Raw genomic sequence first — 21,905 nt, forward strand, 5'->3', positions numbered from 1 at the left:
GCAGCTTCAGCAATGCAGAGGAGAGTGCCCTGTCTGTGTGCGTGTGTCAGCTTTAGGGCAGGAGTGGGAGGTTGCCAAGACCACTCATGCCCAGCTGCCTCAGCCACTGGAGCTCTCTGGCTTCAGCAGGTCAGTGGGGTAGTGCTACAATTGCTCAACCCTGTGTTCGAGCTCACCTGCCTGCGCCAGCAGGTTAGGTGGGGGAGCGCAATGGCACCTCTGTCTCTGGGGAGTGTTTCCACCATCCCCCACCCCTCCAGCTGATGCCTTTGGATTTACGAATGACTCTCCCTTACATACAGTCTCAGCACGTGTCACACTGCTGTCATTTCACTGGCTGTAGGGTTAGTGAGACCACATGCCTCCCCTGCCTGTCTGGGTGTGGCCCTTTCTATTCTCTGTTGGGGATCAGGTGTTCAGCTAGTTCTCAGGTTCTTTTCAGGGGAAATTGATCCATGTGTAGCTGCATATTTGTCGTGTCCACGGGAGGAGGTGAGTTCAGGCTCCTCCTTTGCCACCACCTTGAACTGCCTTTGACCTGGGAATTTGTAAAGGTCCAGGTGCAGGGCCCATCCCCGACCCATTTGGTCAGAATCTCTGGGAGGCAGGCAAACATATAGTGGTACTAGGACTGGTTTTATTAAAGCTCCCCAGGCCTGCGGTCCTGGCTCACCCAGCGGGTCACTGCCTGCTAATTCAGTGTGTCTTTGCCTGTCCTTTATTAAACTTTTATTACTCTGTAGGAAGTGGTTGAAAGCATACATGTCTATACTCACTTTTCCAAATGGAACAGGGAACGATTTAACTGCTCTTATACATTTGGAAAAACAATCTTCCTAAAACAAGCGCAGAAGCAGAATAAAATATTGGCTTTGTCTGTGCGACGCTGTCACGTTAGGCCTACATAACTCACGCGACCCCACACCAGCACGGCTCCCGTGCTCTCTCTGGCTGCTTGTGGCCGCGAGGACGCTATGGATGAGACTTGTTCCTCTGCTGCGATTACTCACATCATGGCCTATTCCTTCCCTGGGCTCTTCTGTTGAGATGAACCCACTCTATGAGATAAATTGTTAACTAAACAACTCTGACATCTTAGAAAAATGTTCCCTTTGCCTCCAGGATCTTTTGGCTCATTATCTGTGACTCTGATACCCTCCCATCGAAAAGTTTTTAATAGCTTGGTTTTACCCAAGAGGAAGAGGAAAATGGATTCCATGGCATGAGAATCTCTGGTCTAACATCTAAAGGTTGGCTGAAATCAGAAAGAGATTCCACAGATAAATTATTTCAATATATTTTCCAGTTAAGGGAGTCTGCCTAGTATACGACTCAAACACAGTATTTTCAGGTAGGATGAGTTGGTCCAAGGTTGCAGATGTCAGCAAGGGCATGGATTCCAGGCTGGTTGCTTCCAAATCACCTTGTGCAGCTCTTTAATCAGACAGATTCCCGGGATTCACTCCCAGAATTTCTGATGTAGGAAGTTTGAGGTGGAGCTTGGTAATCTGTCCTCTTAAAGATTCCCAGGTGATTCTTGGGATTTAGTCCAACCCAGGTTGAATTGTTTAGTGCTTGGGGATAAGGAAACATGATGTTTGGGTTCTACTGAAAGCAATTGATGGTGTCTTCCTGGTCCAGAATTGAGTGGGAATAACAGCTAATGCTGTGACTGCTGGGGCAGGGCTGCAGGGTGGGACGCAGTGGCGGGGCGAGACTCGGAGGCCCTGTCCAGGCTCGGGGAACCACGGCCTCTCACACAGTTGACTCTGTAGCACTTGGAGCATCCTTACGTGGAATGAGATGCTACCTTAGTACATTTGGTGTGTTTCGAAGTCAGGGGCTTTTAAAGAAGATGCATTAAAGCACTTACAATTCTTCAGGTAAGTTGTAGACTTAGACCTGGGCAACACTGATATGTAATATTTTATTTGGCTTTTTAAACTATAAAGGGCCTCTTTGTCTTTCCTTACTAAGAGAGCTCAGGAACCAGGGGGATAAATCTTTATTTACAGCTACTCCTTCTTAGCTCCAAGGCCAGAACCAAGTTGGGTTCCGACACGGGGACAGATTACAACTCCAGCAACTAAGGCTGTTCGTTGGTAAATATGGTAGGGTGAGCTGAGGCGCTTCCAGGGCATCGGGGTTTACACTGCACAGATGGATTGTTTTGGGGACAAAGCCAGCCTGTTACCAAGCCAGCCTGATGTGGCTAATAGCAGTTCTGGCACTGGCCTGGACGGTAGGGGCTCACTTTCGGCTCCCTCTCAGCTTGGCAGGTTTAAAAAGTGTTTTTTAACTGAAAGCCCCAGGGATTCCGGTACAAAAATGCTGGAAAACCTCAAGTACGCTGGTATGTTTATAAAAATCACAGGGGCCCCAGTCCCGCCCAAGAGAGGTCAGGGAAATGCATTTGTCTAAGCTCATGAAGGTTCTTGACCAGAGATTTCTATTTGATTTAATCTACATCCGCAGCAATTCCATAACTGAGCAATAAGTCATTTATTATGAAAGTTAGGACTATGTTTCTGTCTGGGACCAGGCGCCTCTACCTGTGTTCTCTCTCTCTGTCTCCTTGTTCAAGTATGGGAACTGAAGGTTTTGGACACACTTCCTTCCTCAAGGAGGGATTTTTAGTGTGTCACCCACCTGTTGTGCGGGAGGTGTTAAGCAACAGATGTCCCACGTGGAAGGCAATGTGAGTGCCATAGCACACTCAGCTTGGTCCCCACAGCAACTCAGCTTTGGGAGATGGAGAAGCTGAAGGAAGGCTGGCCTGGGACCCGGGGCCTTGGACACTGGGCAAGGGCTCCCATGGGGTGGGGACAGCACATCCCAAGGCAAAGAACCTGTGGATTCTGGGTTCTCCATGTGGTTCCCTGCATGTGATGTTTCTGGGCCAAGACATGAGGATAAGTTTGGAGAGACAGACTGGTCCCAGGTGTGGCAGCTCCGACAGGTGGGCACCTCTGTGTTCTCTCCAGGTCACCTCATCAGACCCCTGACTTTGGCAGTGAACCTCAGGTAGACCTCTCCACACTCCAGAATCCTACACTAGCTGCCCCCGTGACACCTTCATCTCAGAACTGGATTCCCCAACCTGCTCCACTCCTGGTTGTCCTGACCTCATCAGCAAAGACAACAACAGTGCAGGAACTACCTCTGATTCTCCTCCACCCCTCCTCCCTCCACGTGACATTTACCAATCAGTTCTGCTGACTCGACCTCCAAGACATTCGGCCAAGGCACGAACGCTCTTCAGCTCCATTCCCTGCCCCCTCCTCCATCAGAACAGCCTCCTGGCTGTGGGGTCCCCCTGCCCTCCCCCTGCAGCCGCTGGAGTCACCCTGCGAGACAGATCCTGTTGTTCCCCTCATTGGGTGGAGTGGTGGGTTATCAAAGTCCTGTTAGAGCGGGTTCAGGTGTCGGGGACGTGCCGCCGTGCATCCAGCCAACTCTTGGAGACTTTCACTTTGAAACTCCCAAGCGTGCGTGATGCGGGGCAGGGGAGGGTGGTGGGCTGTCCTTCTACCAGGTGCCCCAGCACCTGCAGCTCATCCACCGTCCCAGGAGGGGGCCATGAGCACCTGCCCACAGGTGGGCTGCAGGGGGTGGGCTGATGCACTGGCTGGGGCTCAGCCCTCTTGTCTCTGTGAGGCGGGACGTAGGGGTATCTGCTGACAACGAGGAGGAGGAGGAGGAGGAAGTGGGTCTGGGGACACACCATGGAGGCTCAACCAGCCCTTCCCGCTGCCTGGAAGGCTCTGGCCTAGAATTTTGACATGGCTGGTGACTCTGTGACATTCAGATCTCAGCTTAAATGTCGCCTCCTCAGAGAGGCTCTCCCTGACCTCAGAATCTAAAATAGCTGCCCTGACACTCGCAATCACATCACCCTATTTTAATTCTCAGAATAGCATTTATTGCTGTGAGATATTTAGTTGTTAATTTTTTTACTTGTTTACACGTGTGGGGCTCTATCTCTTACTAGCGACACTGGTACATACTGAGCTCTGAACAGATAGAAAAATCTTAATGCATAAGCCTGAAACATTCTTTTTCCTTCCAGAAAAAGTACAAATGTGCTGTGATGGAATACAGTAGAATGCAAAACCCATTTTGGGTATATGAACTTGAATTGCCTGGGATTAAATCCCTGTGTGTGTATGTGTGTGTCTGTGTTGTGTGTATATATGTGTGTGTCTCTGTGTGTCTTTGTATATGTATCTGTGTGTTGTGTGTGTATTGTGTATGTGTGTGTGCATATGTGTGTTGTGTGTGTGTCTCTGTGTGTCTGTGTGTGTATCTCTGTGTGTCTTTGTATATGTGTGTTGTGTGTGTATTGCGTGCGTGTGTGTCTCTGTGTGTCTCTGTGTATGTGTATTGTGTGTGTACGTATGTGTGTGTGTGTCTCTGTGTGTCTCTGTGTATATGTGTGTCTCTGTGTGTCTTTGTGTATGTGTATTGTGTGTGTATATGTATGTGTGTGTTGTGTGTGTGTTGTGTACGTGTGTGTCTCTGTGTATGTGTATTGTGTGTGTATGTATGTGTGTGAGTGTCTCTGTGTATGTGTGTGTGTATTGTGTGTGTAGATGTATGTGTGTGTTGTGTGTGTGGATTGTGTATGTGCGTGGATTGTGTGTGTGTGTGTATGTGTGTGTGGTGTGTGTACGTATGTGTGTTGTGTGTTTGTGTGTATGTAGGGGAGGGGGTGCATCCTGTAGCCTTGGCTTCATCAACAGCCAACGTAAGTCCCGAGTGGTCTGTACCCACCTGGGCAAACAGCACTTACCGAGCTGTGTACCCGTCTCCTGTGCCTGGCTTCCTCCAGTGAGCTGGGGCACAGATGGAGCTTCAGACACCAGCAGTGAATATTATGTAATACCTGAACTAAGTGTATCGAGAAAGTATATATATATATCTGAAAAAACCAAAAACTAATTCGAAAAGATACATGCACCCTGATGTTCATAGCAGCATTATTTACAATAGCCAAGGTATGGAAGCAACCTAAATGCCCATCGACAGAGGAATGGATAAAGAAGATGTGGTACATATATATATATACAATGGAGTACTACTCAGCCATAAAAAGAATGAAATAATGCCGTTTGCAGCACCGTGGGTGGACTTGAAGGGCATTATGCTAGGTGAAATAGGTTAGAGAAAGATAAGTACTGTGTGATGTCATTTATATGTGGAATCTAAAAAATATGACAAACTACTGAATAAAACAAAAAGAAGCAGACACACACATATAGAGAACAAACTAGTGGTTACCAGTGGGGAGAGGGAAGGGGGGAGGGGCAATGTAGGGGTGGGGGGAAAAGGCTTGTTATGGAATTATATGAAATCATGTGTGTGAAATTTTTGAAAGTTGTAAAGCACTATAGAATTTGAAGAACCTTTCATTCAATAAAAAAATTAAAAAAAGAAAGAACCTTTAAAATGGGAAAATGCAGCAGCCAGGCTCTACTCTCTAAGCCTTGACTCCATGTCTGATCTGGGCTTAAAGATCCTTCTGGCTCTGCAGACAGCTACAGTCTTTTCAGGATGAAGCCTGTCAGCCTGGGGTGAATGCAAACAAAGTTTCATGCATCTAAAACCGGCTCCTTTTGTCTTAAGGTGATGGTTTATATTTATAATTCCTTTAAAAAAATCTAATCCTTCCAGGATAAGATTGTAATTAGCCAAAAAATTCTTATGTATTCTTTAAAAACAAAACAAACAAAAAGACCCCACAGTATACCCAGTTTAAAATAATCCATGGGGAGGGGGAAGGGTAAGCTGGGACAAAGTGAGAGAGTGGCATGGACATATATACACTACCAAACGTAAAATGGATAGCTAGGGGAAAACGGCCGCATAGCACAGGGAGATCAGCTCTGTGCTTCGTGACCACCTAGAGGGGTGGGATGGGGAGTGTGGGAGGGAGGGAGATACAGGAGGGAGGAGATATGGGGACATATGTATATTGTATGACTGATTCACTTTGTTATAAAGCAGAAACTAACACACCATTGTAAAGCAATTATACTCCAATAAAGATGTTTTAAAAAAATAAAATAATCCATGGAAGTATGTGTATGTGCTGTACATGTGTTTCCTCCCTGAATCTCTAGTGATGGTCCTGAGGTCCTGAATGGCCTGGGATTGGACTGGTGCACGATTCTCTAAAAGGATAAGATAGGAAGCGGCTGTTTATTTAGCCAAGTAGCTGGGACCACTCATCCTCCCACGGGCAGGAAATACTAAAATAGTGAACAAAGATAAACTCCCGAAAGAAAAGGGATTTCCTAAGTGCTGATTTGGCCCATCCTTTCCGTTTAAGCCATGGACACATTCATCAAACTTCCCATCACCTTGGTGGCAAACTCGGTAAATTTGAGGAACCATAAGCAGCTAACGTTATGAATAGATGTTTCAGACAGTTTCTTCTTCTGCCTGTAAAAAATGAGCTCATGTAGGTAAGATGAAATGCTGTTAGGGACCCTATGATTAGCGATGCTTCCTGTTTACTTTTTCAGGAAAGATCAGAGTTCCTTGGGCTTTACACAGGGACCACTGGAGACCTGGGGGGGCTTAACGTGGTTGAGTGGTTGTCTGCATTTTTTCCTGATTTGTGAAATTCACCTCATTGACTGGCCCGTATATAGCAAACCATATAATCTGTTGGGTGGATAGGCAGAGTTCTGGACTGCAGTGTTTTCTGTTTTTCATTTATTTAGGCTGGAGGAGAAAAAATAGACCCAGAAGAGGCACTGATCTATGAAGAGGATTTAGAGGAAAGAGATGGTGTTGAAGGCGATTTGGAAGAAAGCACGAAATTAAAACTCTTCCGCAGGCTGGCCTCTGTGGCTTCCAAGCTTAAGGAGTTCATTGGCAACATGATAACCACCGCGGGGAAGGTTGTTGTGACGATTTTACTGGGTTCATCAGGTGAGGGTCTCCAACTCCTGGTGGAGCACAAGGAGGGAACTGGCGAGTAATGAAAGGAAGGGTTGAAGAGAAAACAAAGAAGGAAACAGTTCTGTTCCGTGGCACCAAAATCATAGCTGTAGCTTTTGTAAAATTGGCCACATGTATAAACCAAACACGCACACGTAGCTTTTCCCGTTCAGATCTAGGTGTTATGTTTTTAGATGGTTGCTATTAACCTCTGTAAAGCAGTCTTCTTCCATAGCTGTTAGGTGACATCATTTTCGACGTGACGATCTGGACAACTGTTGCCCTCCCTCAGAGCCTGTGAATGGTGATCTGGGACAAGGGACAGTTTTCGTGGTCCCGTCCAGAGCTGCACATGTGCTTTCTGAAAGCTTTTCTGTTTACATTGAGTCATTAGTAATCTTAATGTAACTCTCCAGGATAGACTATTTTTCTTCTAGAGTTAGATTGTAATCTTCCAGCACAGACGCTCACTTCCTCTCGCTGTTGGCTGCGGGCTGCTTGTTCCATAAAAATGTTATCTCCATCTTCGCCCCCTTCCACGTTGCCCCAGAGGTACTGTGAACTTTATTCCATCCTGCTTCGGTGAAATTTCATGAGATGAAACAATTTAACTGTTTTTCCATAGGAAAGTTAAAAAATGGAAAAGTGAATAGTATTTCTCAAGAAATGTAACTCAGGATTTTGATGAGAAGTCATTGCTCCCCCCAAAGTTTTTAAATACCTATAAAGGAATTACCTCGTTTTACATTTCCCCTTTTAGTGATAGTGCAAATCAAATTTCATCAGGGAGGGCAAAGGTTTAGTGAGACTTTAGCTGCCACAGAATATAGTATTATAAATCCTAGTTAACAAACAAAAGCAAATCATTATTTTTAAAAATTTATTGGGGAAAGTTAGAGTGCACATACAGTATTCCTGAAGAATTGGGGGAGAGTAGATAGATGGAAACAGGCAAGTACATAAGCTAAATTCTACTGGTATGAAAAGTGGATGTTTGCGGGGCCCAAACGCCACAGGTAGGGTTTCTTCATCATCTGGTATTTCCCCATATTTACAAATTTCACTTTACATGTGACTTTTTTTCACAATAAGAACAGCATTAATTCTGATTTTATAAATAAAGTGTGATGACTTGTACTAAAAGCACAGGAAGGAAATTCACGTCATCTCCAATAGTGACGTTTCCTGCGCGGCGCACGGTTTCCGCGTCTACGCGGTGTCTCACGCTAGCGTTTCTCCCTCCTCAGGAATGATGCTGCCCTCTCTGACCTCGTCCGTGTACTTCTTTGTGTTTTTGGGTCTGTGCACCTGGTGGTCCTGGTGCCGGACCTTCGACCCCTTGCTGTTCAGCTGTCTCTGTGTCCTGCTGGCTATTTTCACTGCGGGACACTTGATTGGACTGTATTTGTACCAGTTCCAGTTCTTCCAAGAAGCAGTCCCTCCCAACGACTACTATGCCAGGTAAGAGGAATCAACTGCTAGACATTTCACAGTTCAGTAAGATAATCCGCGAGCCCTCGGAAGGGCCCCCTTATGACCCCACCGGGCACTGTGCATCTGCTGGGGTTCTCCTGGATGCCCATTGACGTGTCAAGCCAGGGTTTGGCGGGGCTGGGGAAGCTGTCTCTGCCTTGAATGTATTGGCTGACACTGTCTAGAGCGAGGAGGTGTCGCTTCAGATGGAGGTGCTGTTGGGACACGGCGGGGAGGGGAAGCTTCTGTTTGTAGCAAAGGACAGACACGTGGTCTCAGCCGTGGAAAGAGACCCAGGAAGAACATTTTACAGCAAAGGATAATAAGGACACGTCAGAGCATCAGCTGTAAGGAGCTCTCAAGGGCAAACAGAGGCCAAACTGAGCATCGAAAAGAACTAAATGATTATAAAAATGTAAAAGTAAAAATGCATGAGTCCATGATATGTGTGTGTGTATGAGAGAGAGAGACAGGGAGACAAAGAGAGAAATATCTAATTTGCTTCAGTTGTCAGTGATTACTATCCCAAATTCTTACTATGAAAATGGGAATTAAAGGTAAAGAACCCAGCATTTACTTTGACTTTTTAAAAGGAACTCCAGACCATTCTCAGTTAATGAGGGGAAACTTTTCTTGACAGGATGACACCAGCTAATGAAAGGGAAAGGAATACTAGAATTAGAAAATTACCATTTATCAACCAATTTTTAATGAAATACTTAGATCTATTCACAAACTGAAACCATGACTTAAAGAGTTGCTGGGATGAAGGCTGTTTGCAACAATGATAGAGTATAACCTCACTGATTATTATTTGCTAATTACAAAGGGAAAGGACCTTTCCAATGGTGGTCAACACCTTAACCAATTGATCCAAACTATTACCAAGATGGGATCCCTTGACATTTCAGACTTCTAGGCTTGATGCATTGTGGGGAATATGGCGTCATATTGTTAAGTCTTTAGACCTAACTTTCACTTTACAGGAAATATAAAGGATAGAAATATGATTTAAATGACTCCACAGGGAGAAAAGGGAACCCTCATACACTGTTGGTGGGAATGTAAATTGATACAGTCACTATGGAGAACAGTATGGAGGTTCCTTAAAACACTAAAAATAGAACTACCATATGACCCAGGAATCCCACTACTGGGCATATACCCTGAGAAAACCATAATTCAAAAAGAGTCATGGGGGCTTCCCTGGTGGCGCAGTGGTTGAGAGTCCGCCTGCCGATGCAGGGGACACAGGTTCGAGCCCTGGTCTGGGAAGATCCCACATGCCGCGGAGCGACTGGGCCCGTGAGCCACAACTACTGAGCCTGCGCGTCTGGAGCCTGTGCTCCGCAACAAGAGAGGCCGCGATAGTGAGAGGCCCGCGCACCGCGATGAAGAGTGGCCCCCACTTGCCACAACTAGAGAAAGCCCTCGCACAGAAGCGAGGACCCAACACAGCCAAAAGTAAATAAATTAATTAATTAATTTTAAAAAAATGTACTTAAAAAAAAAATTGCGGATACTTAAAAAAAAAAAAAAAAAAGAGTCATGTACCACAATGTTCATTGCAGCACTATTTACAACAGGCAGGACATGGAAGCAACCTAAGTGTCCATCAACAGATGAATGGATAAAGAAGATATGGCACATATATACAATGAAATATTTCTCAGCCATAAAAAGAAATGAAATTGAGTTATTTGTAGTGAGGTGGATGGACCTAGAGTCTGTCATACAGAGTGAAGTAAGTCAGAAAGAGAAAAACGAATACCGTATGCTAACACATATATATGGAACCTAAAAAAAAAAAAAAAAGGGCATAAAGAACCTAGGGCCGGGGCTTCCCTGGTGGCGCAGTGGTTGAGAATCTGCCTGCCAATGCAGGGCACACGGGTTCGAGCCCTGGTCTGGGAGGATCCCACATGCCGCGGAGCAGCTAGGCCCGTGAGCCACAACTGCTGAGCCTGCGCGCCTGGAGCCTGTGCTCCGCAACAAGAGAGGCCGCGATGGTGAGAGGCCCGCGCACTGCGATGAAGAGTGGCCCCCGCTTGCCGCAACTAGAGAAAGCCCTCGCACAGGAACGAAGACCCAACGCAGCCATAAATAAATAAATAAAAAAAAAAAAAAAAAAAAAGAACCTAGGGCCAAGAACGCAATAAAGATGCAGACCTAATAGAGAATGGACTTGAGGATGGGGAGAGGGAAGGGTAAGCTGGGACAAAGTGAGAGAGTGGTAGTGTATATATGGACATATAAACACTACCAAATGTAAAATAGCTAGTGGGAAGCAGTTGCATAGCACAGGGAGATCAGCTCGGTGCTTTGTGACCAGCTAGAAGTGTGGGATAGGGAGGGTGGGAGGGAGGGAGACGCAAGAGGGAAGAGATATGGGGATATATGTATGTGTATAACTGATTCACTTTGTCATAAAGCAGAAACTAACACACCATTGTAAAGCAATTATACTCCAATAAAAATGTTAAATAAATAAATAAATAAATGAATAAATGAATGAATGAATGAATGAATGACTCCACAGGAAAGCGATCATCAAAGTCCAGAGTGTGGAACCTGTAAGGGAAACGATCTGGTCTCTTCAAAAATCAGCATCCTAAAAAAGAAATGTATGTGGAGGGAGTTGGGCAGGGACTGTTCTAGTTTAAAGGAGAAGTGAGGAAACCTTGCAGACAGATGGGAAGTCTGATCCTGGATTACACCCTTGTTCAATGACAAATCTCTATGAGACATTCTGAGGTTAAATGGGGAAATTTCAATATTCACTGGTTATTAGCTGATAGTATAGAATTCCTGTTAATTCTTAGGTGTGTGATTGTATGTGGATATCCAAGAAAATGTTGTTAATTTAGGAGATACATGGTGAATTCTTTAGGGATGTCTGCGACTTCCTACTGGTTTAGCACCCATTGTGGGAGAGACCCACAGGCCCACAGAGGGAGATAGAAAGAGGAGAGAAAAAGAAATAAAATGATCTAAACTAGGTGGTTGGCATGGGGTTATCCATTGTTCTATTTTAACTTTGATTTTTCTGTGGAAAAGTCCAGAATGGAAAGTTCCAGAAAAAAAGGGGAATGGAAGTGGCAGGAGAGAATTGTGGGTTTGGTGAGAACAGTGTGAGGATTCTCTCCATGCACCCAGCGAGGTGGTGCAGGTGCTTTTCGTCTTCTTGTTGAAATGAGATATCTGCATTTTAAAGGAACGTGAATAATGTTATCACGTGGACAATATAGATTTCATCCTTCTTCCAGGAGATCCTAAGATGGTTTTCATGTGACAGTAAACGTGAAGAAGCGGGGAGTGTGTGCGCGTGTGTGTGTGTGACCCACTCTCCTTACTCACGGTACTTACAAGCTAGTTTGTGGCTATCTCCGTACAATGCTAAAAAAAAGTGAGTCAAGTCCTAAAACCACTTATAGTCGGATAAAAAAGATATACCCAACACACACACACACACACACACACACACACACACACAGTCTACGTAATTCTAAATCCAGTTGGCTTAACCTGGAAGTGTAACAAGCATAGTTCCGTCTAAAAAGAGAAGAATGTTACATAGACACAGAACACGGAGGAGCCAAGACATGGAAACAACCTAGGTGCTTATTGATGGACTGATGGATGAAGAAAGCTTGGTATAAACATATAAGGAATATTACTCGGCCATAAAGAAGAAGGAAGTCCTGCCATTTGTAACAATGTGGGTGGACCTGGAGGGCATTATGCTGAGTGAAATAAGTCAGACAGAGAAAGACAAATACTGTATGATCTCACCCTATATGTGGAATCTAAACAGAAGTCAAACTTATAGAAACAGAGAGTAGAGTGGTGGTTGCCAGGGGCTGGGGGGTGAGGGAAATAGGGAGGGGTGGGTAGAAGGTACAAACTTTCAGGTATAAGATTAGTAAATTCTGAGGATCTATGAACAGCAGGTTAATCACACTGTATTGTAATTACATTGTATTGAAATTTGCTAAGAGAGTAGATCTTTTTTTTTTAATTAATTAATTTATTTATTTATTTATTTATTTATGGCTGTGTTGGGTCTTTGTTTCTGTGCGAGGGCTTTCTCTAGTTGTGGCAAGCTGGGGCCACTCTTCATCGCGGTGCGCGGGCCTCTCACTATGGCAGCCTCTCTTGTTGCGGAGCACAGGCTCCAGACGCGCAGGCTCAGTAATTGTGGCTCACGGGCCCAGTTGCTCCGCGGCATGTGGGATCTTCCCAGACCAGGGCTCGAACCTGTGTCCCCTGCATTGGCAGGCAGATTCTCAACCACTGTGCCACCAGGGAAGCCCTAAGAGAGTAGATCTTAAGCATTCTTACCAAGAAAAAAAAAAAAAAGAAAGGAAAAGAAAAAGAGTAACTATGTGAGGTGATTGATTGTTAGTTAACTTGACTGAGGTACTACATTTCACAATGTATACTTATATCAAATCATCATGCTGTCCACTTTAAATATATTACAATTTCACATGTCATTTGTAACTCAATAAAGCTGGGGGAAAACTGCAAAACTCTTTTTGTGGCACAGATTTACATAATATTTATTTTAGGCAAGAGTGAATAAATGCAAAATTTCAGTACAGACATTAGTTCTAGATTAAATGAATATTTCAGTTTCTTCTAGACATTTAATTTTTGGTTTATTGAACACATGTAGAAAAAAGTTTTGTACTTTTGGAAGGGCTGACTTTTAGGGATGGTTTAATTGGAAACGTAAATATCTTCTGAGGGGCCTTAGTCTCCCCGCACCCCCCAATTTAAGAATCTTTTCTGCTATCTAGAGACTGATGATAGGAAATGCAAAGAATATTCAGAACCACTTTGAAAACACTTTTTCTGTAAAGGATCAGTTAGTACTGTAAATATTTTTGACTTTGCAGGCCTACGGTCTCTGCCATAATTCTTTCAAGAAGCTGTTTATTGCAAAAGCAGCTCTGGATGAGATTTTAAAGAATGTGTGTGGCTGGGTTCCAGCAAAACTTCGTGGACACCGAACTTTGGATTTCAAAATATTTTCACATTTCATGAAATATTATTTTTCTTTTGATTTTTCCCAACCACTTAAAAATGTAAAAACCATTATTAGCTCACAAGTCCTATCCAAACAGGTGGTGAATCAGGCTTGCCAACATATGGTGTGGATAATAGCAGTCCTAATAGTGTAACAACTTACCATATTTATTTGCATTTGGATTGCCTCAAAATTATGATTGTAAGTTATTATAGACATTTTGAAGATAATTACCTTGAAAAAGTTTAAAAGCTTCATTGCTATAATCTCATAGAGTCATTAGAAGTTGGGTTGCTTATCAGAGTATAGATAGTTAGAGCTAAACAATGCAATATACACACATTTATGTATATACATATATACATGTATGTGCATGTATATATATATCATATATACGTATATACACTGCCTTATTGTAGAGTCTTCCCCCCATTAATTTGGTGACAATAGGACATTGCCTTTTAGCCCTTGAAAGCTTGAAAATTTACATATTTTAAACAATAGCTTTTTCTTAAGGCATAATTTCAATGCATTGCTTTCCACCAACGAATTCTGAGTTGGAAGAAAACAAACTTGCAGAAAAAAAAAGTCATCTTGCGTAGGCATTTGTCCCAAATTTCATAACCACAGAGACTCCAGCTCATGTGTCCAGGTTCGGATGTGGCTCTCCTCAAAACAATCCAGGTTGTTTTTATCTTCTTGTAAGCTTTCAAATAGGCTTTCTGGTGAGGACTATCTTTATTTTTAGAAATATTGAATTGATTTATCGTTGGTATAATACATGCTTGTTGGTGATTATTTGGAAAAATATAATAAAGAATCAGGAAAAACACTTGAAAAAAATATAATCCTAACTCCCCAAAATACTGTTCATTTTTGGTCTGTATTCTTCCAGTATTTTTCCTATGCATATATGTGTTTTTTAAAAACAAACTTTGAATCGTGATGCGCATGCTGTTTTATAACTTGCTTTATGCAAGTTCTGCATCTCCCCATGTTATGAAGTGTTCTTCTAAAGTGTGATTTTCATAGCCTGCAAAGTGTTTGATTGTGTTTGATTGTGTAGCTGTGTTATAGTGTAGTCAGTCCCTGATTTCTGACCAGGGAGATTAAGATTACTCATTTTCGCCCTCTTGAGTGACGTTGTAATGAGCACCCAGGTTACTTGTAAATTTAGGTAAAACTCATGATGACCAAGAAGTAAACCCACGGTCCCTCAGTTGTAAAGGAGCCTCCATGGGGCTGGTTAGTGCTCTGCCCTGCGGGAGGGTCTGGAGGTTTCCCTGGTCCTGGGCCCACACGATGCTATTCCACTGGTCTGCACGCAGGTGTTGTGACCTCAAATCCCGCACCTGCATGGGGCACAACTCTGTGGGCTCGTGTTTTTCTAGAGTCATGTCTTCTTTCAGCCCAAGGGCCCCAAGAGATCATATGCTTACTTCCAACTCCACCTGCACCTGGGGGTAGTTTCTCCATCATTCTAGCCAGGGAAGCACGTGGAGAAGGTGGGCAGGGACCAGCAATGGATGGGGTGGACGAGACCCAGGAGGACGTGGAGGAGGGGCAGGGAGGAGGGCTGCCTGGGGGAGGAGAGTTAGTGATTCCCTCCCATTTGTGCACAGACCTGGCATGACCATATTTTCCAAAACAAAATTCAGGGCTCTTTTTTGACAGCTATGAGCATACCTATGGGAAGGTAAGGCAGAGTGAGAGTAGGATTCTGAAATGTTGGAGTATATGGTTTTAGATGGTTATAACCATAAAAAATGTAGTGCCCCTTCTTGTGAAGTTGATCCAGCAAAATAAAGCTTTAAAACGAATCCACATAACTTATATAAGACAGATAACATACCACTCAACACAGTTTGTTTAATGGAATAGAGCCCAATTCCAACCTACTCTGGCAGGTCTCCCTAAGAAAAATGGCAGACTAAACGAAATTTGGCTTAGCTAGTCCCAAGGGTGGCCCCTTCCAAAGGTTTTGTGTTTCCTGGGGAATTTCTGTAGACAGGAAACACCTTATATTTTGAAGGCGAGGAGGCAAGGATCAAGGTGTTGGGCTGGTGTTCAGAGTCCTCACCTGTGTTCCTCCTTGTGAGGTTGGCCAGACTGATGAAGCCCCAAGTCCCAGCCGGCTTGTGTCCTGTGCGTTTTCTGCACCGAAAGTGCGGGAGGTGCACTGGGTAGAGGACGGGACAAAGGCAGGTGGACCTGACTTGCTCTGCAGTGTCCCTGAACGTGAGCAGAAATGCACTGAATGCTGTAAACAAATGTCTACTCATCGATGACTTCACGAAAAGCCAGTTTTACCAGTTTGTCAGCTCACTGTTGACTGTTTCCTTGTGAAGATGACACCGCAAGTAATTCTGAGGTGAACTCATCTAAAAACAGTCCTGGACCAAAGGCAGGGTCTTTGTTTTCTCACCTTCAGTTATCTGGACAATACAGGGGAAAGTTCTGACGTGGGCCAGGGTGGAGGGCTTGGCAGGAGAGTCAAACGTCTGCTGTTTTCTTATCATGACATAGAGAATGATGGAGCCCATACATTTACTTCTCACCCCGAGTCGTGAATGTTTGTGCGTGGTGGGCAATGAAATGGGTGTGTGACTGAATAACCTCTAAGTCGTGTCTTATCACCTCTGACTGGCTTTCATTCCAACTCTGAACTCGCTCTACAACAGTCACAGGAGTCACGGGTTGGATTTCTTTGCTCAAATTCATTTTGTTGTTTTGCTGCTTTTTTCACCTGAAGTTGTACAATTTGAAAATGAATGAGAATTGTGGGAAGGAATGGGAGAGATTCTCGGGTCATTCCCTATGGAGGCAGCATTTTCTATTAAATAAATACACGATTTGTCCGATGTTGCCCTTTCCACGTCCTATTTCAATAAATCGTGATAAGAAAATGCATTATGTTTAGTGAAGGAAAAACCTATGTTTATTCCAGTGTTAAAACAATGTAAGAGAGAAAAAGCAAAGCCTCAGACTCCAGCATCATTGTGTAACTATTCTGTGACAAATGAGGAAAATGTGAAAAAACAAACATGAAAAGTACAGTAGTATTTATTATATTTATCCTATTTTTATCCTAGTCATAAAAATGTCAATAATATGTCAGGAGTCATAACAGTCCTGATGCTGTATGTCTCTGGCTTCTAGTTTGGAGAAGCCAGTGGGTCCTCTAGAAAGTGACACAAGGAAGTCAGCCCTTGGGTGACGTCGGCTGCAGTTGGCTTTGTAAGTGTCTGTCTAATCCAGGTTGTTTAAGCGTGTTTGCAGCCTCACCCAGGATGGCCACGGTGTTGCCTCTCATTAGAGCCATCTGAGCTTTGGTAACACAGACAGCACAGAAAGACAAAACTGTTCTTAATGGAGGCCAGTTGGCAAGAGCCTCGTCTGAAAGCGGTCCAGTGTGGGGATAATTAATGTCAAGCGGGTCATCTTAATGCTGAGGAATGTAAATGGACCCACTGGTTAACACTTTCCCTTTTTGTTAACGATGGCATCCCAGGTAATCAATGGTTGTTTAATTTATCCAGTTGGTAGGTGACGTAACAGTAACCAAACTTTTGGTTTCCTTTTGGAAAGATTCTTATGATTAAGTGACAGGCGTTAGACCCAGTTCATTTGTGCTCATCTAAAAGGCAAAAAATAGGAGCCAAGAGACATGAATTGACTTTCCACAGATAAATGGAAAATCGGTAGAAAGTAAATACTTGAACCCCTGAGTCCATTTGGGCGATTCCCCGCAACATTATGGTCACCTGGGGCCGTAATTGGGTGTGGTGTTGACCCAGGATCCCAGGGTGACACCTGGCATTGTGTACAAAGCAACTGCTGCCTCTGACCAGGCAGACGACCCTTGGCACTGGACGTCTGTCCAACCAGAACCTGAAACTTCCCAACCTGGCCTTCCAGAATTCCAGCCTTGACTACCTGTGTCTCACCTTTGCTGTTGAGGGCGTCTACCAGGAAGGGTCTCTGTCTGGTTTTCAGGGAGGATCCTCCCTGTCCTCTGTGGGACCTGGGTGCCCTGGCTGACCTGACAGGTCAGGCTCATTCTGGAGCCTTCATTTCTGCAGAGCAGCTCACCTGCACAGGTCACCATAGGTCAGGACCTTCTGCCCAAGTGCTGTCCCTGCTCTCGAGGATAAAGTGGGGTCCAGTGAACCTTGCCAAGTAAAAAAATGACTCGTTTTACATTTAGTCTATCAAAATATGAAGAGGAATAGAGATTAGGCATAGTTGGTGGTTGTATTTTTTTTAAATTTGCTCCAAATGATTAGTATTAATGAGCATATTACAAAATATCTCTGGATGGTACATTTAGGTGCTTTCAACCTTAAAAATTAACAGCAAATTAATGATGGTAGAATTTCTTGTGGTGGGAAGAAGGACTATTCCTTCAAGTTAAGATAACAGCTGATGAAAAATTAAAGTGATCTTTTGAGAAAGGGCATTTTGGAACAAAACAATTATTTTGCTATCAGATGTTTATTGGAAAGTGTGATCATCTTGATTATTAGAGCTAATATTCTCATTCATGGTCTGTATTTTAATTCAATGCGTAACACCTCATTAATTTTTTACACTGTAGATAAGCCGATTTGGCTGACTTGCAAAGTATTTTGAGGATAAATATACTGAATGATGTTACCTCATAACCGCTTGGCTTTCTGAAGTTCAGAATGTTACTTATGCAGTAACTTCAGCTGTTGTTATCTTCATTTTAGTTCTAAGCAACTCTGACTCAAGGATAAGAGATTAGCTCTGGAAATGGGAACCAAGAGGTGTTGATTTTTCTCTTCAGAGTTTCTTCTAAAGAAGCTTTTTTCTGAGAAAGTTTGACAAAGGTTTTCATAAACTTTCTAGTTACTCATTTTTGGTGGAAGTAGTATAATTGTTTCTCTTAACAGCCTTCATGAGGTATAATTGATATGAAATAAACTGCATATATTTAAAGGGTACAATTTGATCAGTTTTGACATAAACATACCTGTGAAACCATCACCACGATCAAGGTAATGAACACACACATCCATCCCAAGAGTTTCCTCATCACCCCCCCTTTTTTTAATATATGTTAACTTTAAAGATTATTTATTTATTAAAAAATAATTTTGGCTGCACCCCACGGCATGTGGGACCTTAGTTCCCCGACCAGGGATTGAACCCGCGCCCCCTGCATGGGAAGGTGGTGTCTTAACCACTGGACCACCAGGGAAGTCCCTTCTCATCCCCTTTTAATCTCGCCTGCCCTCAGCCTCCTCCCATCCCATCCCCAGGTAACCACTGATGGCTATCTCTGACTCGATTAGATTACATTTTCTAGGATTTTATATAAATGGAATCATATAGTATATAATTTTTAATGTTACTATTGTTATTATTATTGTTGATATTATTATTAGCCTGGGTTGGGGCGGGAGGCAGGTCTGATTTCTTTCCCCATGCCTAGTTGTTTTGAGATTTAGCCATGTTGCAGTGTAAGAGTTCATTTTCTTTTTCATCCTCTCTTAGTATAGTCAGTCTTCTTAAATTTCAGGCATTCTAATTGTTGTGTAGAGGCAATTCATTGCGGTTTTAATTTAATGCATTTCCCTAATGACTAACGAGGCTGAGAATTTTTTCATGAGCTGATTTTATGCTCATATATCTTTTTGATGACGTGTCTGTTAAAATACTTTACCCATTTTTAAAAATCATCTTTGTTTTCTTACAGTTGCGTTCTGAGAGTTGTTTAGAAAATCAGGATACAAATCATTTATCAGATATATGTTTTTGCAAATATTTCCCCAGTCTATGGACTATCGTTCTCTTACTAGTGTCTTTGCAAGAGCTGAGTTTTTAGTTTTGATGAAGTACACTTCATAGTCGTTCTTTTGTGAATCACACTTCTGGTGTGGTAGTTAAGAAATATTTGCCAAGCCCAAATTCACAAAGATTTCTTTTTTGTTCTCTTCTAGAAGTTTTAGTTTGTTTTGTCTTTGATGTCAAATAGTTCAGAATCATTTTTTGAAATGAGTGTCCTTTCTTTTGCACCTGTTAAAAATCAAGTGTCCATGTGCATGTGGTTTATATATAGACTATTCTGTACCATTGATCTAGTCATCTTTATGTCACTGTCTTGATTACTTGTAGCTTGATAATAAGTCTTGAACTTAAGTAATGTTAGTCTTTCTTCCTTTTACATTTGAAGTTGTTTAGGCTATTCTAAGCCCTTTATGTTTCCATATGAATTTTAAATCACTTTGTCAATGTCTACAGCAAAGCCTGCTGGGATTTTGTTTAGGATTGTATTGAATCTGTATGACGGTTTGGATAGCATCAAGTCTTCTGATACATGAGTATGGTATATCTCTCCATTTATTTAAGTTTTCAAATTTCTCTCAGCAGTACTTTTAAATTTTTCATCACAGGTATTGCACATCTATTGTCAGAGTTATCCCTTAAGTATTTAATAATTCTAATGCCTTTGTAAATGGTAGGGTTTTTTTCTGATTTTTACTCATAGTACATAAAAATACAATTAATTTTTGTATACTGAGCTTGTATTCTGACACCATACCAAACACATGTATTGATTCTGCAAGATCTTTTATAGATTACATCATGTTTTCTACATAGATGGCCATGTCATCTATGAATAAAAATAGTTTACCTTTATTCTTTTCTATCTGGATATCTTTTATTTCTTTTCCTTTTCTTATCACACTTGCTAAAACTCCAGTTCAGTGTTGAATTAATAAGTAAGAATGGTTATTCTGTCATGTTCTCCCCTTTGGGGAAAAGCCTTTGGTTTTTCATCATTGAATACGATGTTGGTTGTAGGTTTTTCATAGGTATAGGTTTTTCATAGTTTTTTTTTATTAGGTTGACAAAAATCCCCATCTATTCTTAGTTTGCTGAGTTTTAATCCACAATTGATATTAAATTTTGTCAAATGCTTTTTCTGTATCTGTTGAGATCTTTTTTATTCTTTTCTAGTCTGTTAATATGGTAAATTGATTTTTGATTATTAAACCACCGTGGTATTCCTAGGATAAATTTCATTTGGTCAAAGGATATTACCCTTTTTATATATTGTTAAGTTTGAATTGATAAAATTTTGTTTAGAATTTTCTCATCTGTGTTCATAATAGATAATGGCTAGCAGTTTTCTTTCATTGGGTTGTCATTGGTTTTGGTATGGAATAATGATTCAGGTATTTCAAATATTTCCTGCTTTTCAGTGATCTGGAAGAGTTGTTTTAGAATTTGTATTATTTCTTCTTTAAGTTTTTGAAAGAATTCACTTGTGAAACTATATGAGCTTGAAGTTTTCTTTATGGGAAAGTTTTTAAGCACAAATTCAATTTCTTTAATAAATACAAGACTTCTCAGGTTATTTCTACTTGAATGAGTTTTGGTAGTTTGTGTCTTTCAAGGAATTTGCCTTTGCATGGAAGATGTCAAATTTATTGGCATAATGTTGTCAATAATATTTACTTATTTTCTTTTGAATATCTGTAGAATCAGTAATGATGTTATTTAATTTATTCCAGAGATTAGTAATTTGTACCTTCTTTATTTTTTTCCTGTTCAGTCCAGCTAAAGGTTATCAATTTATCATCGTCTCAAAGAACTAGGCCTTGTTTTTCTCTGTTGATTGATTTCAGCTCAGATGATATTAATTTCCTTTCTCTTCTTCCTTTGTGTTTATTTGACTTAATTAAATTAGATTAAAATTTGGATTTAATTTACTCTTTTTATGTCTCTTTTCTGTCATTATTCTAAAGGAGGAAATGGAAGTCATTGATTTGAGATCTTCTTTTCTAATATAGGTGTTTAGAAACAATTAAATTTAAGTCTAAATTTCCACTTAAATACTACATCAGTAGAATCCTACAAATTTTGATATGGTATGTTTCATTTTTAATTCAGTTCAAAATATGTTTTAATTTCCATTTGAGTTTCCTCTTTGATCCATTGGCTATTTATATATGTATTTGGTTTCCAAACATTTGGGGATTTTTCAGAGATATTTCTCTTTGGATTTAATTTAATTCTGTTGTTGTCAGAGAATATCATTTGTTCTGTAGTCCAGAATGTGGTCTATTTTGGTTAATGTTCCATGTGGTCTTGAAAGAATAATTTTTTAAATGAATTTGCCTTTTAAATCATGTAGAAAATTTAAAAAGTGGATTTAAAAACCAAAATTACAATACTACTAGCTTTCATAATTGCCCTTGTACTTACCTTTACTGAGGTCTTTATTTCTTCATGTTACTGTCTAGTGTCCTTTTATTTCACTTGCAGGACTCCCTTCAGCATTTCTTGCAGGGCAGATCTTGTGGTCATAAACTCCCTCAACTTTTGTTTATCTGGGAATGTCTTAATTTCTCCTGCATTTTTGAAGGATGGTTTTGCCAGATATAGAATTCTTGGTTGACAGCTGTTTTCTTTTAGTAAC

At 41.8% G+C, this 21,905-nt stretch overlaps 1 protein-coding gene across 4 annotated transcripts in view; it reads left to right on the forward strand.

Moving 5' to 3' along the window:
- PIEZO2 (piezo type mechanosensitive ion channel component 2) overlaps positions 1–21,905 on the forward strand; it is a 347,028-nt gene that overhangs the window by 201,913 nt on the left and 123,210 nt on the right. For all 4 annotated transcript variants that reach the window (XM_068562415.1, XM_068562416.1, XM_068562413.1 and 1 more), the window contains exons 6-7: positions 6,729–6,939; positions 8,196–8,409. In XM_068562415.1, coding sequence (XP_068418516.1) covers positions 6,729–6,939; positions 8,196–8,409 — 425 coding nt within the window. The remainder of the gene's footprint in view (positions 1–6,728; positions 6,940–8,195; positions 8,410–21,905) is intronic.

The sequence above is a fragment of the Eschrichtius robustus genome, chromosome 14 (assembly GCF_028021215.1).
Source record: "Eschrichtius robustus isolate mEscRob2 chromosome 14, mEscRob2.pri, whole genome shotgun sequence".
Taxonomy (NCBI): domain Eukaryota; kingdom Metazoa; phylum Chordata; class Mammalia; order Artiodactyla; family Eschrichtiidae; genus Eschrichtius; species Eschrichtius robustus.